The 23,706-nt window shown below is 38.6% G+C and overlaps 1 protein-coding gene across 1 annotated transcript in view; it reads left to right on the top strand.

Annotated features, from left to right (window-relative positions):
* Positions 1–260: 260 nt before the first annotated feature.
* The window catches only part of FIGN (fidgetin, microtubule severing factor), a 131,587-nt gene continuing 108,141 nt past the window's right edge, over positions 261–23,706 (top strand). Inside the window, exons 1-2 of the mRNA XM_072751753.1 lie at positions 261–517; positions 1,388–1,557. Of these exons, the coding sequence (XP_072607854.1) occupies positions 1,533–1,557 (25 nt within the window). The 5' untranslated portion in view covers positions 261–517; positions 1,388–1,532. The remainder of the gene's footprint in view (positions 518–1,387; positions 1,558–23,706) is intronic.

Here is a 23,706-nt window from a genome sequence, read left to right as displayed (position 1 = left end):
GTGCCCCCCCCGGTGCCCCCCCCGGTGCTCCCCCCGGCCGGTGCCCCCCCGCCCCCCCCGCCCCCGGTGCTCCCGCTCCCCCCCGTGCTCCCCCCGGTGCCCCCCCCGGTGCCCCCCCCGGTGCTCCCCCCGGCCGGTGCCCCCCCGCCCCCCCCGCCCCCGGTGCTCCCGCCGCCCGTCCGCCGCGGCCTCCCGTCCGCCTCCCGCCCGGCAGCCCGCGTCTCCCTCTCCCTCTCTCCTTTGAAAACTGATCTTTGGCTCTTAGTGTGAAAGTGATTTGAATTTGGCTCGGCGGCGCTCTGCGCCTGCGCCCAGCCGCTGGCATGCTGGCTCCTTCCAAGCAGCTGTTTTGGGTTTGAAATTCCAACATGGCAGAGGCTGCAGTCCGTCTTCCCTTCAAAAACTTGGAATGATTTCAAATCCTAGGCACCTTCACTTAACCCCGGCTTCCACTCATCAGCGAACACCTCGGATCGATGCTGCGCTAACCCACCGGCGCTTCGCTCCGCGCGCTCAGGTAAGGGGAGCTCCTCGGCTTCCTACCATCTGCTTAAATTTGGTTGTTTTTTTTTTTTTCTGTTTGTGTGTTTGTTTGTGTTTGTTTTATTTTTTAAAGAATATAAACAAATCCGAGACCCGTAATAAGAGGAGATCTCCGCCTTGTGCCGTGCACATCAAATCCAGTTTGCATTCGCTTCTGCTCCATACGCCAACCTGCTGTCTAATTTCTCTGTACAAAGTAGCCCCGAAACATTATAATGCACATTTTTTTTTTTTTTTTTTTTTTTTTACTGCTTAACCATTGCAACAATAGTATTGGATTAAGAGTTCGCGATAGCAAGAAGCTCGTTTTCCGCTCTATTTGGGCTTACTTACTACTATCTTTTTTTTTTTTTTTTTTTTTTTACTTCAAAAATTAAAACACACACACACACACACACACACACACAACCCTAAGAAAGCGGAGCCGTAGGGTGGGGCTAGACTTTCTTCGGGAACTAACTTCTAAGTAAATAAGAAGTGTAAATAAGAATCTTGCACACACAAAAAGTTGAGGTTAAATTGCAGTCTCGTGGCTGGGGGGACGTGAAAATGTCAGAAGATCGGTTGCAGAAAAATGTAAGCACATCGGCTCGGAGGGGGCACAGCGTGGTGGGCGTATTGTTGGCAAGGAACGGGAGAGAAAGATGTATAATTTAATGGTATATACAATCCACTGATCCTATTACCGTCCTCCCCGGAGCTCTTGTTAGTTTCAATGGGAGTGAGTGAAATTGACATGGACTTGCATTCCTGGTCATGTGCTTTTTTTCCTTTCTTTCTTCTCCTGTGATCTGAGATCCCCTTTTTGTTGATGTTGCTTTCCCCCTTAATTATATGCATGTAGGTTAAATGAATACCTGACGAAAGGGCCCACGTTTCAAGGCAGTGACATTTGATAGCTGAGAGGAAAAGTGGCTTTAATGAAAAGCAACCTTTGGAATTCCTGCTTGTGAGAAATCCAATTCAGCTTTTTGTGCTGCCAGCAAGAAATGATCAGTAGCACCAGTGTTTATGGTATGTCAGTTTTGGAATTTACTTCCTTTGCATCTAAATAGGAAAGACAAATTAAATAGCATGATAAAAACCATTGAAGACTCTCCTTGGGAAGCAGATGCTCCTGATAGAGAATTCCTTTAAATATATGTATATGTATATTTTAATCTGTCAAAATGCTTGTTTGCTTTTGCTATCACTTGTTTATATTTCAGTTTTGATTAATACATTACTGGAGTCCACTTTTATCGGTTTTAGCGGTAATCCCAAAGTTGCATGTTACTAGTAATGCACTAGATAGCCGCTGAAGTCAAATGGTATGTAAATTAGTTAAACTCAGTGTGGGGTTTTTTTGGGGAGGAGAGGGGAGAGGGCGGGAGGGAGTGTGGGGAAAGACTGCTTACTAATGAAAGTATATATATATGTACACACACAAAACTGGCTGAAAATTTTTTTCTCAACCTATTCATGCAATTTGACTGTCTGCTCTCTGGATGATTACACTTTGTGGAGTAATCAGTTCATCTGAGTGTGGGTTTTCTTTTCTTTTCTTTTTTTTTGGGGTGAGTGAGTGAAGGGGTATCTTTTACATAAAAATAAAAAAAAATAAATTTTGATTGCCTTAAGTCCTTAATGCCTTTTAAGGAACAGTGGTAGTTTTTTTTTTTTTCCTTGCCATTCACTTGTCTGCCTGTCAGCGCTTTTTACTTTTAACCTGTGACAGAATTAAATAATCAAGCACTGAAATTGACTTTGTTTGGAATCGCTCTTTCCTCTTTCTTCACAAAAAAAAAAAAAAAAAAAAAAGGTCAGATAAAGGAGTGAGAGGGGGTTTTCAATGGCTCTTGTGACCGTGCCGTGTGTACACTTTGTGATATTCAATTAAGACTAAGAGGGAACAACAACAAAAAGATGTTCAAAGTATTTTGCATAACCACAGGATATGTCCACTTTCTACTGGTTTGGGTTTTTGTTGTTGTTGTTGTTTGTGTGTGTGGGGGGGGTGGTTTTTTTTTTTGTTGTTGTTGTTGTTGTTTTGGGGGGATTTTTTTTTATTACATTTACCCCACCACCATGCATTCACCCTGAAAAGAGAGAGAAGGAAAGGGAGAATGTGAAAGAAAGAAATAGCAGTGGGGCAAAGCTGCCAGGGGTCTGTAATGTGGCCGTGGTTACCGCTCTCTCATAACACAAATGTGAATACAAGGAAAGGCAGTGCAAGAGCCGTTGCGCGACATACACTTCTGGTTGGACTCTGGTGACTATTGAGCTAAACACACACTGCTCTCACACGATAGAAAGGATTTGAATTTTGCATTTGGAACTTGTTGACTTTGAAGCGATCAATAAGAAGACTGTTTATTTTAGATGCACATAATTTGCCCTGAGAAATGTTTTAAGGAGGAGAGAGCACAGCTTTTTTTCCCCCGGAGCTGTTGGAGCGAATGGGATTGCCAGATGGGCGATTTCCCTCTGTGATGTTAAAGCTGTAATATATATTCAGAGCAGATTGGGCTGCTGCCTGTGATGAGGAGGATATTACATTTATAAATTTTAAATCGGAGCTCGGACAATGTGCTGAGAGCAGAAATTGGATGGTTTGACTGTTCACCGTATTGATACTTAAATGTGATTTCTGGGTAGCAGTAGTAATAATAATCATTGCAATAATGTGTAAAAAACACGTTGGGGTAGGCAGTCATGTAATTCATGACATTTAACAGCAGATTTAAGTGTGTAAATTGCCCCCCTCCCCTGTCTCTGCTTACTATTAAATAATAGTCACATAATTTATTTCTCTCTGTTTAAATGCCTGTTGTGCAAATGATGGTCACTCAGGAGTCTTATCACACACTAGAATTCTGGGCAGGAAAAGTTTATATCTGTGTATTTCTATTCATAGATATATAAAGTAGACACTTGTGTGTACGTATAAAGTGGCATTAGTGGTTCCTATTTTGTAATTCTATCACTCCGATTATTTTTAGATTTTGTTTGTCTTACACGTGTGGCCTAAAGGAGCCAGAGCTACAAACCTAAAAGGCTGGAAAGTGGGCAAGTGCTCTCACTCTGGCAGCTCTGCTGTTGCAAATTAAAAGTGTGTTGTGGTCAGGAAATGAAAGCTACAATGTCTCTTTTGAACAAGTCGTTTATCAAGAGAAACATCTATCAGGGACTGCCTTGTCACATTGATTCTCTAAAAGTTAGGTCCGAGGTGGAAGCTGCTTTGATGTTTTTGATCCTAAATTTAATACAACAGAAAAAAAGCAAGGATATTATGACCAGAATAGATTAAAAATATGTTTCCTGGAACCAACAAGATCTATTTATTAGTACTGTACTACGTGTGAAGTTTTTTGGACATTAAGAGTTGAAAGGTTGAGGGGGGAGACCCTAGCCTTTATAAACTGATGGTTGTTAAATATATATTTATAGTACATTCAGTTATAGCTGGCTTCGTGGCTCACATGGACGTTTTGAAGATAGATTGTTTTAAAGGGAAAATTATTTTCGAGAGGGTGTTTTGAAACAATATGCAGAGAATCAGAGTTTTCATTCATTCAATTTTTGGAGTTGTCCTCTTCCTTTCATCCTCTCTTTGAGTTCTTTACTGCTGTTTCCTATCATCATTATATGTGTGACATACTAGCTTTCCTTTGGGGAAGAAACATTTTTTTTCCCCCTATAAAAACCATTTCCCAAAACGTGCTTGCTCACATCATCTTTACTGTTTATTAATTGTGCATGTGGATGGTTATCCGTGTAAAACTACATGGGCTCACTCAAGTCTTTTTGGAATTCCAGCCTGAAGATATAGGTAGGTAACAAATAAGCCATGTCATGTATTCTTAAATACTGAATATATTGCATGCATTATTCAAATTTTAAAAGGTATTGTGAAGAAAATGACCAATTAAGGAATTTTTTTTTTTTTTTGAAAGCAGTTAAAAGCAGTCTGCTTCATTTTGGGAGGCAAAGATATGAGAGAAGTGTTCCTTCTTTGAAATAGTTTTTGGATACTTGTCTTCTGCTGCTGTTGGCTGCTTGTTATTTCATATGGATGTCTCAACAACTAGGCTGATAGACCACGAAGAGTGTAGTGGGAGTTTTGGGAAGTGTAATACTTGCTAATTAATCATGTCCGAAATGAAAGAATCATAGCAGGGTAATAAAGTCTCATTGTTGTTTTCCTGGAAGAGAGTAAGACTTCTGTTTGGAAGCTCTGTGTGTGAGTTGACTTGCTCTTTCTCTTCTCCTAAAAAGACAGTTTATAGGGTCTCTTTAGAATTATTTCAGGAACCTTTTTTTTTTTTTTTTTGAGAGAATATTTTTCTTTCTCCTTGACTGTACCAAATCAGTGGATATTCTTGAAATTATTTCTGGTATCTTCTGAGTGAAAACATAGAGATTATTATTATTTTTTTTTCTTCAGTTACATTAAAGACTCCAGTGGCTGAGGTTCCAGTACTCGGTTGTGGGTTTCTTTCTTTCTTTTTTTTTTCCCCGTAAATAGAAAATCTTTGTGTTGTTTTTATTCATGTTAGGTAGGAACTTTGAAAACCTTTCTGTAGGCAGGTACTTCTGATAGACATACAAGAGAGCAGAAATTATATTAATTACTTTTAGATAGTATAAGAGTATGACCGGAGGGGAGAAAAGTAGTACTTCCAAGAATCAATAGAGAATATCTGTTTCCTAACTTGACTTTTCTAGGATAAGGTATTAGCTACCTGAAAAGACAAATGAGTGATATCATTTAGGTAAATTCTTTTTTTTTTTTTTTTTTCTTGAGCTTTGGCTGTTACCTTTTAGATTTCAATATTTTGCTTGGTTTATGCGTGGGGACAGATCTCGAAAGTTTATGTGTCTGCAACATTTTTCAGGATTTTCATCTCAAGGTGAAGACGGCTATGCTAATGACTCCCTGTTTTTGTCTGTGAATGTTTAGATGCCTTGAATGATTGCCTAATTAAGTAATCAGTTTTAATGGACCGAAATCAGCAGAATTGCTAGGTATATTTGAAACAATTGCAAGCTTTTATGTTTTGTGCTTTCCAGCTTGTTCTCAGAACCTTGGTTAATAGAAATGTTTGCTGTTTTGCCTTTGATCAATATACTCTTGAATATAAATTTCATGTTCTACTTTTACAAAGTACCACATTTATTGTTCTACGGCTAATAATACATTTAATTACCAGGAATTGAAATTGATTTATAAATTTTTGATTGGGAGAAATTATTCTGTAGACATTTGTGTGAAATATTGACATATGCTACTAATCAATAAGACTTGATTAATCAGCATATCTGCTTTTTTATCTTGAGTCATTGATAGAATAAACAAATGGCACAGGAAACAATGCAATTTTTTCCCTTCATTGAAAAAAATCTTACTATAGTCATCTCTTTTGGGGGGGGTATATAAAGGCCAATGTTTCATTAAAATCAGTTGAACTTAGAAATTATTTTGTTCTACAAGTCCAAAAATGATTCCATCTTCAATTAACACACACTCTCTCTCTCTCTCTCTCTCTGTCTGACACACACACACACATTATAGCTAATTTTTTTCGTCTATGAAAAATAAAACTTTTTTTGAAAAACTGAAAATAAATGCTTGTTTAGCAAGTGCTTTTCATAATTGGATTTTGTAATTCCTTTTTTTCTAAACTTGAATTTTTATCATGAACTTTTTTGCTTAACTCATGGTAGAAATTTCAAGCATAGCTGCTTTGACCTGATTGCTGATTACTGATCTTTTTGGTATTTTTGATGTTATCATTCAAGTGGCAATTTTACTTGAAAGATGCTTACCACGAGAAATGCAGATAGTGGAAATAAGGAGTAGGCAAGAATATGGTAAAAATAAATTGTACTGATAAGTTTGCAGCAAATCAAAAGCAGGTGGGTATGCTGTTTCCTTCAGGCAGCAGCACAGATGCCTGCTCAGGAGCTGTGCCTCCGCATAGCACATGTGGACGCTACCTGTTGATGCTAGTCTTAGCTAAGACACTGAGGCTGCAGAAGAGGATAGGTGATCAGAAACCATCCAAACACGAGCTATCATATGGCACTTTCCGTTAATAATATTTACATATTTTATGCAACAAATCTGTTTGTTGTCTTGTTACTTGAGTATTGACACTTTGCTTAACATTGCATATGGTGGGCTGTTGTTTCGAGTTATTAGAAGCAGTGGATTCAAAGGAGAATTGCAGTTCAGAAGCATTTATGTTAAATATATGTACAAATGGATTTGTTCGCTTATATTTGAGCCCCTGTGACTTTCATGAGACATTGACAGTATGGCTCTTCCAATCATTTTTGAAACCACTACATCTTGACTGTAGTATGCGTAGTTTATTCTATGGAGGCCCAAGGTTAAACTTTTTTTTTTTTTTTTAACCCTGCAACCCAGCTGAAGTATTTATATTTTTATGTTGGGAGATCCTTTTTAGAAAGTGTGTTTTTTTTTTTTATATAATATTGGGAAATTTGTTTCTTACTGGACTTTTGTTTTCATTTTCAATCAAGAGTAGCTTTCATTAAAAGTTTAACAGTGGTAGTATAGCTTACAAGAAAGATTTTCTTCCTGCAGAATACATAATGTAAAATACCCATAAAATGTTTTCTTAATATCAAAAACACCTTTACTCAGTTCCTTTCTTACGAGTTTTGATTTCTGCTGGTAATGTATGTATCTACTCCATTCCACTTGTGGATATATTATTGCTGGCAAGAGAACAGAAACTGCATTTTCTTCATCTACCAAAAAAAAAAAAAAAAGTCTTTCTCTTTTCCCAGATTCAAGCAATGTTTGCCTTATGTCAATTGGATGCTTTTTAAGCAACTGACGATTGATTAAATGCCATATACATATGACGGTAAACTCATCTGAGGACGAATGACCTCTACTTTCATGCTTTGGTTCCTGAGGAGGTATTATTCATGGAAACATTCAAAATAAAAATTTTAAAGTAGTGTAACATGAAGCCATGGGTTTCCAGATGTAACTGTAAACTTTTGGCTATTCTTTTGATTTATTATCTTTACCCATCAGCACGCATTGTCACCGTCACCTAGGGCTGGCTACATAATTTCTGGGGCTTGGTGCAAAAATAAAATGTGGGGCACCTTGTTCAAAACTTATTAAAAATTCAAGACAGCAACAGCAGAGCAGTAAACCAAGTGCAGGGCCCTTGTGTGGGGGACCCTGGGAGTGTGCACAGGTCGCAGGGCAATGAGGCTGGCCCTGCCTTCACAACCCACAAACTTTTATCGAGGGCCTGCTTTGTGGAAGTCACTGGGTTTCCTGCTTAAGACACTGACTATCCCACAAGTATTCCATGTGCCTCTGCCCAAGAAATACTGATGGTTACTGAGTGAGAGAATCCATGGTAAATGGACCATTAGATATTTTCTGCTCTTTATGTACATGAATTGGCGACAGAAATATTTGCATTTATCTCATGTTGCTCTTTGCCTCAGAGGTGCTCCATACATCCCATGCATTTTTGTGCAGAGATTCTTAAAAGGAACCCTGTGTTTTGTCATTGTTTGCATGCAGGTACATACTTAAATATGTGTTCCCAGGCTCAGAATGATTGGGGTGGGAGGATTTTAGTCAGATCTGTGGCAAGAGCCTGGGAGTCTCTCTGTCGCCATGTACCATCCCTACCCCACGTAAGTTTCAAGCCTACGTAAAAGATGTATTTCTCATGTAGAATCCTAGATTATCTAAATATGCAGAAAATCCTGACCAATAAAAAATAAAAGCACAACCCACTGAGTGCCATTCAGACAAAAGGGGCAAACGCAAGAATAATTACCTTGTTATAACAGTAGCAGCATTGATATTTTGACATTAGAAAGTGGCATCGTAGCTATATAAACATGTGGTGACAGCTGTGTTAAAGATGCAGAGTAACTCCTCCATGCAGTAGCATTAACTATGCAGTGTGTTATATTCAGATTGTGAACTTGGTTTCTGAACCTGGATTGAAATAACCCCCTTCCCCTTGAATAATGTAGTCACCAGGTAGGGCTCCTTTCTCCTTGGGTTTGAACATTCTCTGTGGAGGGGTGGACAAAACGTTGACATTGTTGCTTCCCAAGATACTTCTCAATGAGATCAAGCTTCATATTGAGATACCTAAAACTAAATTTTGAAGTCAAGCGGCTTTTTCAAATCAAAACTGAGATACGATGGAATGTCCAGCAAGTAATGGATCTGAGTGCACTTGAAGTTGTACCATTTATTTTCAAAAGGTATTTCTCACATCAGATGACTCTGCCAGGAAAGGAAATATCAAAGACCTCGGAAAAGTAACTATTCTTTTCTGTAATCCAAGACTGGGGTGAGGGTGGGGGGCTTTAAAGATATTTCTGAGGAAGAAAAAAAAATTGAACTTATTTTGAATGCCTTGTTAGACTTTGTGGAGAGAAATACTATATATGAGACCTTCTAAGAAGAAAAATCTTTGCCCTGTGTAATAACAAGGCATAGCTCTCTCAGTTGATATGTACTTTAATGAAAGGAGGCTTGAAAATAACTATTACAACCGTGTCCCATTTAATTATAAATTCACCCTGCAGTTTAGAGATTTTTTTTTTTTTTTTGCATTAAAGGCATGATAAACTTGTAGTATTTTGATCGGTGGTTAGCCACCAAGCATATTTTTTTTAGTGTTCTATAACTGGACTACAAATTCTGTAGTAGAATTTAAATCGGAATCCTTCTTTTCTCACCTTACTCCTGGCCTTTGGTATATTTTTACAATACATGTTTGGCCTTGGAAAAGGATTAAACCAGGAATCTGGGTAAATCTGTGGCAATATGGTGCATTGTTATGCCCCAAATGTGACTGTGGTATTTCCCTTTTATTCACTTCTTTTCCCTTTCCATTTTCAAATGGAAGTTAAGACTGTAAACTCTTTCTCTTAGATCATATACCTGAATGATGCTAAATTATAAATCTTAATTAGGTATGATTCACTGATTTTAATCTTACAAGATAATTATTCTGAATAGGATAAAAGGCTGCCTTCAGATTGAAGGCATTTTCATTACAAACCCCATTTAAGATCAAACAAAGACCATTAAATAAACAGAATACTGTTATTCTTTTAAGCCTAAGAGTTAATACTTTTGGGTTTAAGTACATGAATGAAGAAATAAGAATCTGGATAGGACAGTTCTCATGTTTGCAAACTTTAAGCACTTTTGATAAATTTCACCGCTAGGAATGGCGGGAATCTTTTAAATAAAAATTACAGTTTTGATTATCTAAATGGAATATGCTCCTATGCATGTGCATAGATGCATTTCTTTGTGAAGGTATCAATGTCAGGGACACTTTTGGTATTTCTTTATGAGTAATTAGGTTAACGGGTTAGTTAGAAAATGTATCCTTTCCTGGAAAATGAAAAATTGCATTCAAGCAAAGGTAAAAGAGTAGAACATATTCATGACTTTAAGTACTTAAAAAGATATTTTATGAGTCATTTTTAAGAATAATACCCAATATGTAACTTGTTAAGAATAATAGCCATTTTTACTTTTTAAAGCGGATCTATATTGAAACTGACTTTCCGTTCATGAGTCACAAATCTGGAGTCAATTTTAGGCCCAACTTAGAAAAGATGTGGGTCTAATCCCCTGCCCGGATCATTGTACCCTATGCCAATGGTATTGGTGCAAAATTCATCTTTAAGGAGAGGTTTTCATTTGCATTATTCAGAAGATTAAGCCATATTTTTGAGGGAATACTGATATGACCCAAACGGAGACATTGGGACCCTGAATGACCTATATCTTTGTCTGACAAACTGGAAGGAGAAAATATCAGCACCTTTGGAATTTTATATACCTACATGAATGGTACTTGCTCTATGGGAAGATTTTTAAATGTACTAAGAATAAGGGTTCCCCAATTGGAAAGATGTACTTTATGTAATTAAAAGCGTACCAATCACCTATCACAATATGAATTTATTTACGATGGTAAGGCAGGAGCACCAAAGAACCTTACTCAGAAATGGATGTTGAGACTGAGCTAATGTCTCTTGAGAAAGAGAAACATCCTGTACACATGCAGAATTCCTTTTGGGACTTTTTTTTTAACACGAGTGTAAAATCATCATTAATAACATTTAAGCAGTTGAAATATTAGGGAGAAATTCTATTGGAAGATCTTTATTGTGTTTCGTTCTTTTAATAATAAGTCCTCGATGAACCCATACAATTCATTAATGGGCTGTTTTGCTTGTTTGTTCTATTTTTGTGTCGTTTTGTTTTAAGATCAAAGTAGGAAGACCTTAAGGGGAAACTATTTTGTAATGTTTGCCTTTAAAAATGCCACTGAGAACACTACAACATGTGGTATAGATTTGCTTATAATGATGCGCAAAAATCCACAACTTTACCCCAATATAATTCTCTTTCTCTGAAACCTACCTTTACCAAAATGCCACTGTTCCTAGGCTATCATATGGTAGATGTTGCTGATGTATTTATTGTAACGCACACACGTACCTAAATCTGTATATTTTTTGTATTTATCTATAATTTCTAACAACCAGATCTGCAGGTGTCCTTGTGCTCGGGGCAGGGAGAACAAGGTTTTCTACCTATCTTGTCTGCAGACTTGCTGTGAATCTTGCTGCCTCATCCATCCTCCTGCTGCTGGGTTCCAGTTTTACTCAGGCCTGCATCCTGTTTTGATGAGCTGGATTTTCATTGTGTTTTGTTTTGGTTTTGGTTTTTTAGTATTTATCTGTAGGGCTGGTTATTATTTGATCATCTGGAAAATCAAATTTCACTTGAGCTCCTAGAATATGATATTTACACCATGAGGAGGTAGTTTGAATTAATTAAGAGGATATTGAGCTGTGTAGTGGGAGGAAGTATAGCAGCATTTTTGGCATGGACACAAGGAGAAAGACAACTTGTAGGAATGGGGAAGTAGTTAAAGGGAAATAAACTACAGAAGTTGCTGAGGAAAGCCAAGGATAATAATGATCTTCATGTGACTTGCTAAAAATGATATTGGCAATTAAAAAAAATCAAATCCTAATGTAATTATGTGAGAAAACTGATCATTTATTAAGAATTAATGACCCGTGTTTGTGCCAACATGTGTAGTGCCAAGATGTGTACTTTGTTACCAAAAATTTTAGACAGTGTGAATAAGAAAGTTATGTTTTTTATAGTTGTTGAACAATGAGGAACAGTTACTAGACTACATTGAAGATTTTAGTAAACTTGAATTCACTCGTTGACCTTGGACAAGATATTTAACCCTTTAAGCTTCTTTTTTCTTCATCTGTAAAATGGATACCTACCTACCTCATGTGGTTGTTATAAGGAATTGATTAAGTAATTTTTGCAAAATAACACAGTGCTTGGCACGTAGGGAAACATTTATTTATTGTGATTTTTTTTTTAATTAATTTTTATTGGTGTTCAATTTACCAACATACAGAAAAACACCCAGTGCTCATCCGGTCAAGTGTGCACCTCAGTGCCCGTGATTTTTTTTTTTAATGACTTGACTTACATAAATTGTGAAATAATTACCACAGGAACTTTTGTTAGCATCTGTCATATAGTTGAAATTAAAAAAGCCAAAAAAGAAAAAAAAAAGAATTACTGACCGACCAGTGCACGTCAAATAGTATGCAGTTCCATAATCCATAAACAAATTATATTCCCTTTTTTTTTTATAATGGCACATTCTGTATCAAATCTTGAACATACGGGAGTTGTGATCATACAAATTAAAAGAACTATTCTCCCTCTTTTCCCTCAAGGTTTGAAAAAGAAAAAAAATTTTACATGCCTCTAAGGATGATTCATATTACTCTTAGACTTTTTTTCTTCCTCAGCATACTCAGTTTGTTTATGCTTCAGGTGAGATTACAGAAGAAAATCCATTGAGGATTGGGGTATTTCTTTTTTAAGGGCTTTTTGGAAAAGAATGCATTTATTGCCATGATAGGGGTTTGAATCATTAAAATAGATGTATGATTTGATTTGAGCAGAGTTTAATGATAAATTTTGTGTCTAGCATCGATATACTTTAGCGGCCAAAAAAACCAAAACAAAAACACCTGCCAAACCCTTACCTCAGACTAGTTAAATGGAAGTTTAGGGGATGGCCCAGTTTCTTTGAATGAATCTGGTGTTCTGGTGAATCTGGTGTAGTTGGGATTAGGAACCTCTTCTCTAAACCAAAGCTTTACACATTTCATGATGAGATCCTAAACTTTTCACTACTTAAAAATATTATTCCTGCCTGAAGACATAAAATTAGAGATATCCATTCAGAATTTAATGTACTAATGATGTGTGCTAGAGTCAGTTCCCTATCTCGCTAAAGTTCAGCAACGATCCATGAAGAATCTTACAAACATTGCCACCAAGCTAATAAGAGTATCCCAGGAGAGTGAAAGTGGTGAAGAAAAGTGTCAGCCGAAGCCTGGAGTCTGTCATATTGGTGACCCTGTGTAAGTCACTCAACCTCTCTGAGCGTCTTTACTTTTTTATAAAAGGAGAGTTGATCCAATGACTATTAAGATTCTTTCCAGTTTTATATAATACGTGACCAGCTTGGTCATGGATTAGGATAAGCTTGAGTAATTTGGAACCTTGCTAGTGGTCAGTGGCTGATGAAAAAGATTTTTTTTTGGTTTCTCTGTAAGAAACTACAGAAATTGTCTTGAAAACAAGGAAAGAAGCTCAAGGACCATTTATCACTTTGTTAAACCCTTTAGGGGGGATGATAACCATTCATTAAATATGCTTACTAATTGGTTGTAAGCAAATATGTCAGCAATTCTACTATCTTGAGAGTTGATGACTATTAGTCAGTGCTTTTTCCCTGTAAGAAATACAAATAGACTGACAAGCAGATTAACTAGAGCAGTAGTGGAGTTGGGCCCTTCGAATCCTTTAAAAAATATATATAAACTACAGTTCAGTATGAATTTGTGTTTTTTTCAAACTGGAAGCAATTCCATCTTTCCTCTGTTTTATGTCTAGTTATTCTTTATTCATCCTCTTTTTACTTCCTGGAATGCTTTTTTCCACCTGTTGAAATCCTACCTGGACTGGGATATCTAACTCAACGTTGCATCATCTATGAAAACTTCCTGAGCCACCGTAGTCAGGATCCATTTCCACATCTACTTGGTATTCCCTAAGAACTATTTTTTAAAAATAATTTTTATTTATTCATTCATGAGAGACACAGAGAGCGAAGCAGAAACACAGGCAGAGAGAGAGGCCGGCTCCTCACAGGGAGCCTGATGTGGGATTCGATCCCTGGATTGGGATCACACCCTGAGCCAAAGGCAGATACTCAACCGCTGAGCCACCCAGGAATCCCCCCTAAGAACTATTTAAAAAAAAACAAAACAAAATTCTTTTCAATCGTTTGCCATCATCTCTCCTCTACTGTAGATTGCAAGGCACTTGTTTCTCACGTATGAAACTGTAAACTTCTAGTGAGCACAATTCTAATTCATTTTTTATTTTTAATCTTCTCAACATTCCTGCACGGTGCAAGACCTGTAATAGATGTTCTATAAATGTTTGGTGAATTGAATTGATAAAAGCATACGAGACTATAAGTTGGTTAATCTTTTATTAATCTTACTTGAAAAAAAATTGGAAGATACTTTTAAAAATATTTGAAGAACAGATATATTAAAATTGTATATTTCATTTTAAAAAGTGAAATTCCCATATTCTTTATGTAATTGAATTACCAAAGAAAGACTTTATAACCCTGAAAAATAGTTTTATAATTATATACCTGAAAAGGAGCTTACCATCATTTATTCTATTTTCATATGTCTGGAGAGGAGAGCATTTAAACTATTTTATAAAAATAGAACATTATATGCTATTTTGAAAAATCTTACAGAACAAAAATCCATAGCCTATTTTGATTGTAAAGTAGTAACAAATGGCTTCAAATCACTATGCTCTGCATATTTGTTTTCTTCTGTGTTTGCGGTCAGAAAAAAATGAGTCTACAGAATCATAAACTACTAGACCAGGAGATTTCCAAATCAACTTCTTGCCAAAATAAGGTTAGTCAGCCTTTGGTTGAACATGGGAAATCAGCACCTCCCAAGGCATTTCTTTCTATTTTGTCCTTTCTCTGATAAAGAATCAGCGTGCTCCAGCAGCATTCAAAAGAGATTTCCTTGGGAATATGATGCTACTTAGGGAAATAAGATGTAAGATGCAAACTAGTTGATAGGAGAACTTTCATCGGCTCTGTAGTTCGTGAATGTCTTTGGTTAGCATTTTATTTAACTGGCATATTTTTGTTTTTTATTTATTTATTTATTTATTTATTTATTTATTTATGATAGTCACAGAGAGAGAGAGAGGCAGAGACACAGGCGGAGGAAGAAGCAGGCTCCATGCACCGGGAGCCCGATGTGGGATTCGATCCCGGGTCTCCAGGATCGCGCCCTGGGCCAAAGGCAGGCGCCAAACCGCTGCGCCACCCAGGGATCCCTTGTTTTATATTTAAATAGTGTCTGACACTATTAATTTATGTTGTACTAAATACTGGGTAGTAAGCAATTTAGCAGGGGTTATACCCAATGACCTTGTCTTCTAGTGATTCCTCTGCATTACCAGTTGGGTTTGTATGCCTATGAAGGGTCAGTTTCTTTCTCAAAACTGTCACTAATGTTACGACAAATAGTGTTACAAAATTTTCTAAGGGAAGTGCAATTTGATCAAAGTGTTGAAATTGTAATGAGTTAGTCAACAGCAGTTTACAAGATTTCTATTTTATATTTATGTATTTGAATCTAAAGATGGGCGTACCAGAGAAAAGCACTTGTTCACCTTGCTTTGTGAAAGAAAAACAACCAAGAAACAAAACAAAAAACCAAAAAAAAACCAACTAGAAAAAAACCAAAGGCTCTATTGTCATTCTTTTAAAGACACCATTTTACTAAGGAAACCTGTAACCTTTACTGAAAGCTCACTAGTTTTCTTTTAATTTGGGCTCTTCAGATCTGAAAAAGTTCTAGATGTTATCTTACCACTTCATACGGAAATCTAGGTTGAACTCATACACTTTATATAAAAGAAATATGTGTAGTACTGATTGTTGAACCTGGATCATTATGAAGACATGCCATCAAGTGAGCTATGGTGGACAAATGTTGCTTAGTTAATTGCATGAAAACACCGCATCTTTGGCAAAAAGCTTCAATAGTTTAGAAGGATAGGACATTGTAGGGAGAATAATAAAGATCATGAAACAATTTGAAAAGTAGCAAGAACATTTTTGTAGTTTTACTAAAATAATGTGTTCGGTTCCTTTGTTAAATCAGCTCTTCTGGTGTTCTGGAAACCATTCAATAAACGGAGCAAGTTAAAATTGCTTAAATAAATAAGTTAAAATCTACGAGAATGAGAGTAACAACTATGAACTAAAAATCCTTATGGCGGTAGCTTGCCAAAAACCAAACTAAGACAAGGGAAGATTTAAAAGACATAGCTTAGGGGCACCTGGGTGGCTCAGTCTGTTTCGCTGCTGCCTTTGGCTCAGGTCATGATCCCAGGGTCCTGGGACTGGGGTAAAGCCCTGCATGATGGGGCTCCCTGCTCAGAGGAGAGCCTGCTTCTCCCTCTCCTTCCCCCCTCTCCTCCTGCTTGTGTTCTCTCTCTCTCTGTCAAATAAAATAAATAAATACAATTAAAAAAAACCGACATAGCTTAAAATTTGATCTAGTTTATATTTAGGAAGTTGTGGGGTTTTAAACTAACTAAATAAAAATATCAGTGCAGATCCTTCATGCCTAAAATGTCAGCCTTTTTTTCCTTTAGTCCTCTCCGAGGAAAATTGGGTGATTTCCCAGAGACAGTAGTAATGTAAGTTGGGAGCCACAGAAAAGGAGCCATGATTAAAAAGTCAGTGGTCAAAAGTGGATGTTGTTGTTGTTGTTGTCGTTGTTGTTTTCCCTCATAAGCATAGTTGAAAGTGTCAGTAACTGGATTTTTTATGAAGCCTAGATGTGGCAATTGTTGAAGAATAAGAAGCTATATTTGCCCTCTTGGCTTAAAATCTAAAATGAAACATAAAATTATTTCAAGTGAGTACAGCTGTGTGTGTGCGTGTGCGTGTGTGTGCGTGTGTGTGTTTGTATTCAGTAGAGCAACTATGAAACATGACAGCACTACAGCTCTTTCATTCTGAGTGGCCAGTTGGTAGCTCCATACAGAAACCATCTAAGTGAGCCAATTTAAATCTCACTCCAGATTCTTAACTAAGTGGCCCAGGTCTATCCGGCCGGTGGCACTTACTTGTCCCTTAGGGGATATGTTTGGCTTGACGTTCAGTTAGAGATTCAGTGAACAAGGTTTATGATAAATTAGTTAAAACTGAAATTGCAAATGGCTAATTGAGGTATAGATTACCCTAAAATGGCTTGAATATATTTGTACTGCGGAGAATTTTTTAAACGGGTTATTTTGATTAGAATAAAAACCAATCACAAATAAGCCACTTATAATTTGCTTTCCTGCTAGGATCATTTTCTTTGAGCGACTGACCACGCCTTCTTCCAGCCCCGTCTTTGTCCAGGGTTTGGTGTAGTCATGCACATGTCCTTGAAGAAATGTAGCATCTTTCACGAGATTTTTGTGCAAGTGAAATCAGATACCAGTTTTTATTGCAGAACCCAGCCTACAAATGTTTCTCTTTAAAGGCATTTTTAATAGAAACAGTAAGGTATAAATCATTTAAGCAATTACCTGGACATTGTGGAAATGGGGCTTGGCTTGTTCTGTAGCCCCAGATGTTCCCAGATTCCAGTAATAACCTGGCCCAGATATTTACAGCTTAATTTTCTGTGCATGTGCACTTGTCCACAAATGGCTCCTACTTCCCATTTTCTGTTGGACAACTGGGCCACTTAGAGGTAAAGAAAGTGATTTCAGCTTGGGTGATGACAAACATTAATGGTTATAATAAGTTGCTTCTAGAAACTTTGATCACTTAAAAAAAATGGAGAGGCTAAATCTTAAAGGATTTTGCACTACGAAATAAAATAAATTATTCAAATGGCATTTTCCTTTATGGATGGGGATGGGGTGAATAACCTCCCCTCATTCCTCAAAATTATATTTAGCTTTGATATACTGTGTGATAAAAGTGATTTTTTTTTTTAAATGCGTCTTCTGGCACTCGTTGGGTTATCATGCAGGCTGCTAGTTTTCCTTGCATTACTATTCCACAGTTTTTCTTGTTCTTACTGGAAACTAAACAAATGGAAAATAATGATTGGTAACCATCTGCTGTGCAGAAATTTCACATATAGCAGTTAACTCTATTTTGTAAAACAAGACCAAATGAGTGGATTATACTGTTGCCAGTAAATAGCAACACGCAGTAGAGCTTCCTTTGGACAAAGCAGGCGCATAGGGAGCCAGCATTTCATTATGGGAAGTCAGTTGGTCGGACTGTGGGGCTGGATGTGCCCAGGCATTTATGTGTGTGCTCGTGGGTGTGTGTCAGAGTGCATCCTGCATATATGAAGGGAAAGGGTATTTCCTCTCTCCCTGTTCCTTGTGTCCCCATCCTTGCCCCCATAATTCCAATCAAGTAAGTCGGAGTACTGTAGATCCAAATAAATCGATTTAATCCCCCCATCCTAGATCTCTTTATTTGCTTAAAAAGTGAAGCCAGAATACAGAGAGGATAAAGGTCTGTCAAAGTATGGGGGCTTCAGAGCAAAATTGTGGTTTCCAAAGCTTCCAAAGCCCTACACGTGAGGGCTAGTGGCTAGCCAGTTTAGCTTTAAATCATTCTCCGGTCTCATCCTCTACCTGAAGAATACCTTAACTGGAAATTAGTTTGAGTATGTGCCCAAAAGATATTGATGGGCAACGATAAGTCATATAGTTGCTACTAAAGTACGGACGTTGTATTGAGGGAAGACGTGTATGGGAATAGACAGACGCAGGTGGTCACAAAGAATTTATTCAGATGGACCAGGTAAGGCCCGATTTTATAGTCGTCCATATAATCAATCAATCGATCTCTCTTTCTCCCTCCCCTCTCCTTTCTCTAAAATCTGTTTAATATCAACATACTTAGATACTCAAAACACATGTTTCCTCCCTTTCACTTATTTGATACTGAGATTTTGCCACAGAGCAAGAAAAGTTGTTTAAAATGGGCAGTATATTGAGTTCAAAGGACCCATACAGTTCATAAATTCTCTGGTGTCTACTGGATTTTTCATCAGGGAGACTTCCAATAAAAATGATCTATTTTAGAAATAATATTGTTTAGTAGGTTGAAATGTGGTGTAATAAAATTAGACCTTCAGTCTTCTAAAGTTACTACTTAGATGGCACCCTTGGGATGGTAAAATGGCTGTATAAGCAGATGAATCAGACAGTTCCACTGATGGGTACATTTGTCAGTCTCTGTTACAGATATAATATATTCTTATATCTGTAATCCTGACACTGTTACATCCAAATGAAATCAACATGAGGTTGTCATCTTTAAGCAAATATGTTAAGTGTTGTCTTTTGTGCTTTGGATTTGAAAGAAAGGGGCCCAGGGGAGGCAGCATCATGCAAATGGAACAAATCCCATTTCTTCTGAGCTGTGCTGTTTTTCCCCTCCATGGCAGCTGGCTGTGTTATCTTTGTGTGTTTCTCTGAGTGCTGACAATTCTTTCAGTGATCTAAGTTAGGGCACATTAGAAAGTGGAAGCAGCTGTCTGTCGCTATACTGAGAGACGTGTTTGCTCTACTGCAAAGATGAAGGACCATGAATCCTTGACACACTCCCCCCCCCTCCCCCCTGTACTTTCCAACATGATCAACATTCAGACGCACAGATTGTCTGCTTGGACAGTTTTTTGTTCTGACTGACAGCATCTGGCATAGACAAATTTAAAAATACATAGCATGCCATGCTTGGAATTGGAACATCCCTTCTTTATTAATCTTCTCATTTAAACCATTCATTTACATTTCAAGAAAGGTTACAGCTTGATATGGTTGAAACGTCGATTTTTAAATGAATAACCTTCTAATGAAATGTCTTGAATGAGTACCAAGCAGCTAGTGTTCATTAAAAATTACACCCGATTAACACGGCCTTGAGAGCCTGCGAGGAAAGGGATTTCTTATTGTTTTAATCCACGGTGCTATCCAGTGTTTACCTTTCTGGCACAAAGCGAATAGAGATGATGCCTGTACTCGCAACACTTCTGATACTGAACACAACTATGATATCACCCCGAAGCCGACAAAACACTTGGCCTTGTTCTATCAGCTTTCCTCCCCCCTGGAACCCCCCAGAGGTGTTAAAATATTTTTTTAGGCGTCACCCAAACCTGCCCCTTTCGGATCCTCTCTCTCTCTCTCTCTCTCTCTCTTTCCATGCCCCACCCATCCCCCACCCCAAAGTACTAGGTCTCTGGGCCCAAATCCTGGGGAGAGGGGGCAAAGGGGGGGGGGGAGGAGAGCTTCTATGTTATCAGATGGAAAAGTGCTGGAAAACGCTTTTCGATTAAAACATTCCCTCTGACCCCAGGTTGGTGGCTATACATTTATTTGTCGGCCTTACTTTAGTAATAAAACATAACAGTGCAAAAATTGCTCTCTTTCTCTGCCTCCCCGTGCCCCCCCCCCCCCCCGCACACTCACATTTCCTACCCGTTTTCAATTTCACAGCCAACCTCAGCAACGTGCTTGTCTAGCGTTTATGTAAAAATAATATGAAAATTGGCCCCATCAGCCCGTCCGTGGACTTGGAGTCCGGGGCTGAGGGCGGGAGGGGGAGAAGGGGACTCCTCCTTTCCTTACACGGCTCCCACTGTCCCTGTCACCTCGGATTGCAGCCAGGACCGCTCGGCTGCAGGTGTGGCCGCAGGAGTTGTGAGGGCTGTGGCCTGGAGGGGGGGGCGGGGTGGTGCGGAATCATAACTGAACAACAGCAACAAAGCAAACTGTCAAGTGCTGGGTAGTAAATATGTAAAGCCAGCGCGCTGGTTAACTTGGAAGAAGAGGCTTCAGAGGGAGGTTCAATTAACAGTTGTAGGCAGAAGAGGTGATGGATTTCTGCAGCACGTGTAAGAGGTCATTTGCTTTAGGATACATTTTGACGAATTTCAGAGAGAAGTAGATGCTGAAATAAAAATGAAAACACATCACAGCTTCTCATCAAAGGCACTTTCACATTCTTGAGTAGGAGAGGGGCCCATTTGTATCCCATGGATTATATGTCATTTTTCAATTTTGCTAATTTGTGCACTGTGTGCCTTTTTTTTTTTTTTTTTTTTAAATCTTGGACACTAACAATATCTTTGAATCTGGAATCAGCTTATCCCTCTATCCCACAACCTGGATCCGGGATCTAGGAATATAGGGTAGACACTGTTTGGTTGCTGTTTATCTTTTTCTTTCCTTCTTTTCCTTCCTTCCTTCCTTCCTTCCTTCCTTCCTTCCTTCCTTCCTTCCTTCCTTCTTTTCTTTCTTTCTTTCTTCTTTCTTCTTTTTTTCTTCTCTCTCTCTTTCTTTTCCTTCCTTCCTTCCTTCCTTCCTTCCTTCCTTCCTCTTTCCTTTTTTCTAGAAGCTGATGGCAGAGAATCAAATCCAAGTAGATCTAGTTTCAGCATTTTGATTGCCAGTAAATGTTTTATAATCAACATTTTGAATATAAATTACTTAGTTCGTTATTTTCCATTTTGATTTTTTTTTTAATGACCAGGTTTTAAGGTAGTGCCAATGTGCATCTGTAAGCAAACTGGGAATGGGTTAGAGTACACAATTCCCTCGTGTAAAAAGCCAGGTTTAGCAGTAATGCTTTTAATCTGGACTTGTAGAGGATTCAGGAGCATCCATAGATCTGCTCCAGTAATTACCATACCCCAAGTGGCACTGGAGGAGACATTTGCCTAAAAACTTGATGTCTTCATTACGCTGTTTACATTTTAATTAGAAACATGAAAATTACTGATTCATACAGGCAACTATAGTTTAAGTGGTTGCGTTCACCATCCAATAAATCATAAAAAAAAAAAAAACCAACACAACAACCCACAGTTGGCATAAATAGTTTACTAGGAATCATTCATGGGAATAATGTGTTGGCACTATAAGCTGCTTAAAATATGTTTTTATTTTACCAGAGGTAGAATTTGCATATAAATTAGAGAATGGCATTTTAAGTTGACAGTCATTTATGCAGAGTACCACCCACATGCAAATACATATATGGCTGTATGTGTATACTTTGTAGGGGTTTATAGGGTTTTGCCGTATTGTGATCGTGGAGGTACACTGAGTCTAGTCTATGAGTTTTTAAAATGCATGTCCTCTCTGAAAGTCCATTCAGAAGTGCTTTGGGTGTTCCAAATATGCATATCTGCAAACACATCTTTTATCTTTTATCTCTTGGGCAGTATCAACTTGCAGTAGGAAAGAGGTTTATTTCTTGTATGTATAGGTCTGAAGAAGGAGTTGCGTTTGCTCATTCATTCGCTTTCCTCTTCTCCCGTTCCCCCCTTAACTTTTGCATGTACCTGTCAATGCTGCTGCCCTAAAACTGCTCCCACTCAGAGCAGCCGGACTGAAGCAGGGTAGCTGTCAGAGTCCATTCCTGAGTCAGCAGCATATCCGTTGCCTGAATCTTGCGACAGTCACTCATCCAGTTTTCCCCTCCCCGGGGGACAAGCGTCCTCCTCATCAGTGAGGAGGAATGACCCTTCTGGCTGGCATGCTCGAAATCCCAAATCTCCCCACTTCGGTGTGCGAGTTCAAATCCCCCCTCCTGGAGGCAGGGCTGGGACTGTAGCTAATGACTCCGAGATACACAGGGTCAGTGCACTGCTGCGCTGGAGAACTGAGGCATCGGGCGAGCCGGCTGACTTGTACATTTTTCCCATAACTATAGACTCCCCTCCTCCCCGCCCCCTCCCCTCCCAGACCCTTTATTATAGATCAATATTATGCAAAAATGAACCAGGAATAGCCACAGCCATTAAACCCATTTTTCTTTTCGTTATCTCTGTTAGGAAGTTGTTGGCCATGGTGGAAGGCGGCTCTGTTATTATTGGTTTGCTTGCTTATTGTTTTTTGGTTTGCATGGCAGCATGTTTATTTTGTAGCGTGGGCCCACACAGGCCACAGGTAAAAATGAATTTTTAAAAACGTTACATAGGAGGAAGAGTTTACACACAGGTGTTCCACCTGAAATGATAACAGCAGTCATTGTTTTAAACTTCTGCATGGGAACGCAATACACTGAACCTGCTGGCTGCATGGTGTGATTTCTGGGAATTAAAGGGAATAAGTCAGTCATTCTTCGTGAGGTGGCTTTCGATGATAAATTTTGTGCTTCATCGCTGTGTCTTTTGGGTTTGTTGGCTTGTCTGTTTTCAAGTTCTAGGGGATTGCCAAAGTTTTAAGATGCTGATCAGTTATTGTGTGCTGTCCACCACGTTTTTGATCTTAATGAAAAGTCGCTTAGGATCATGTGCATTGTCATCGAGGTAACTGGTTTGGGGTGTCCAACCAGGGCTTTCGAAAACAGGTATTGGGGCTCTGCCTTTCCCAGGCAGAGTTCCTGAGCACATTAGTTAGAAGGTAATAGTGAATTCATGGCCATATGCTTATTGGTTTGCTTTGCATCACCTCTTTTTTATGGGGGCGGGAGGGGGGGGCAGGCAGGGCCCTTATTAGGTCTCCGTACTTCGTCGATGTGATTAGACACAATAGTCGACGTCCGTAAGGGCAGAAACATGCTGCTTCCTTGCACACATGGCAAAATCCGAATAGTTCTGTGCTGTCTGGTAAATGCTGTCTGCTTTATGCAGTGTGGCCCGAAACAGTTGTGCGGTGAGGGAATGCTGGCCGCTGGCCAGCCATTGACTATGAAATCCCGGGTACCTGAGAGCTTATCAGTTCTTTTGCTTTGTAAAAGAAAAAAGTGATGAAAATGTTGGTAAACTGCCATGAAGGTTTAAGGCGGCTGGAACAAGATGCCGTGTAATCAGATTGGAAAATGGAGCTGGAGAGTCTCCGCGTGCAGAGCAGCCGTCTGTGGACCCCGTGAGCCGCCGTGCAAGTGCCCGAGCTGACCACTTTGTTAGCAAATCAGCTTGTTTGCT

The sequence above is a fragment of the Vulpes vulpes genome, chromosome 3 (genome assembly GCF_048418805.1).
Source record: "Vulpes vulpes isolate BD-2025 chromosome 3, VulVul3, whole genome shotgun sequence".
Classification (NCBI taxonomy): domain Eukaryota; kingdom Metazoa; phylum Chordata; class Mammalia; order Carnivora; family Canidae; genus Vulpes; species Vulpes vulpes.
Note: the sequence above shows the minus strand (reverse complement) of the source record. Positions and strands in the feature narration are given on the sequence as shown.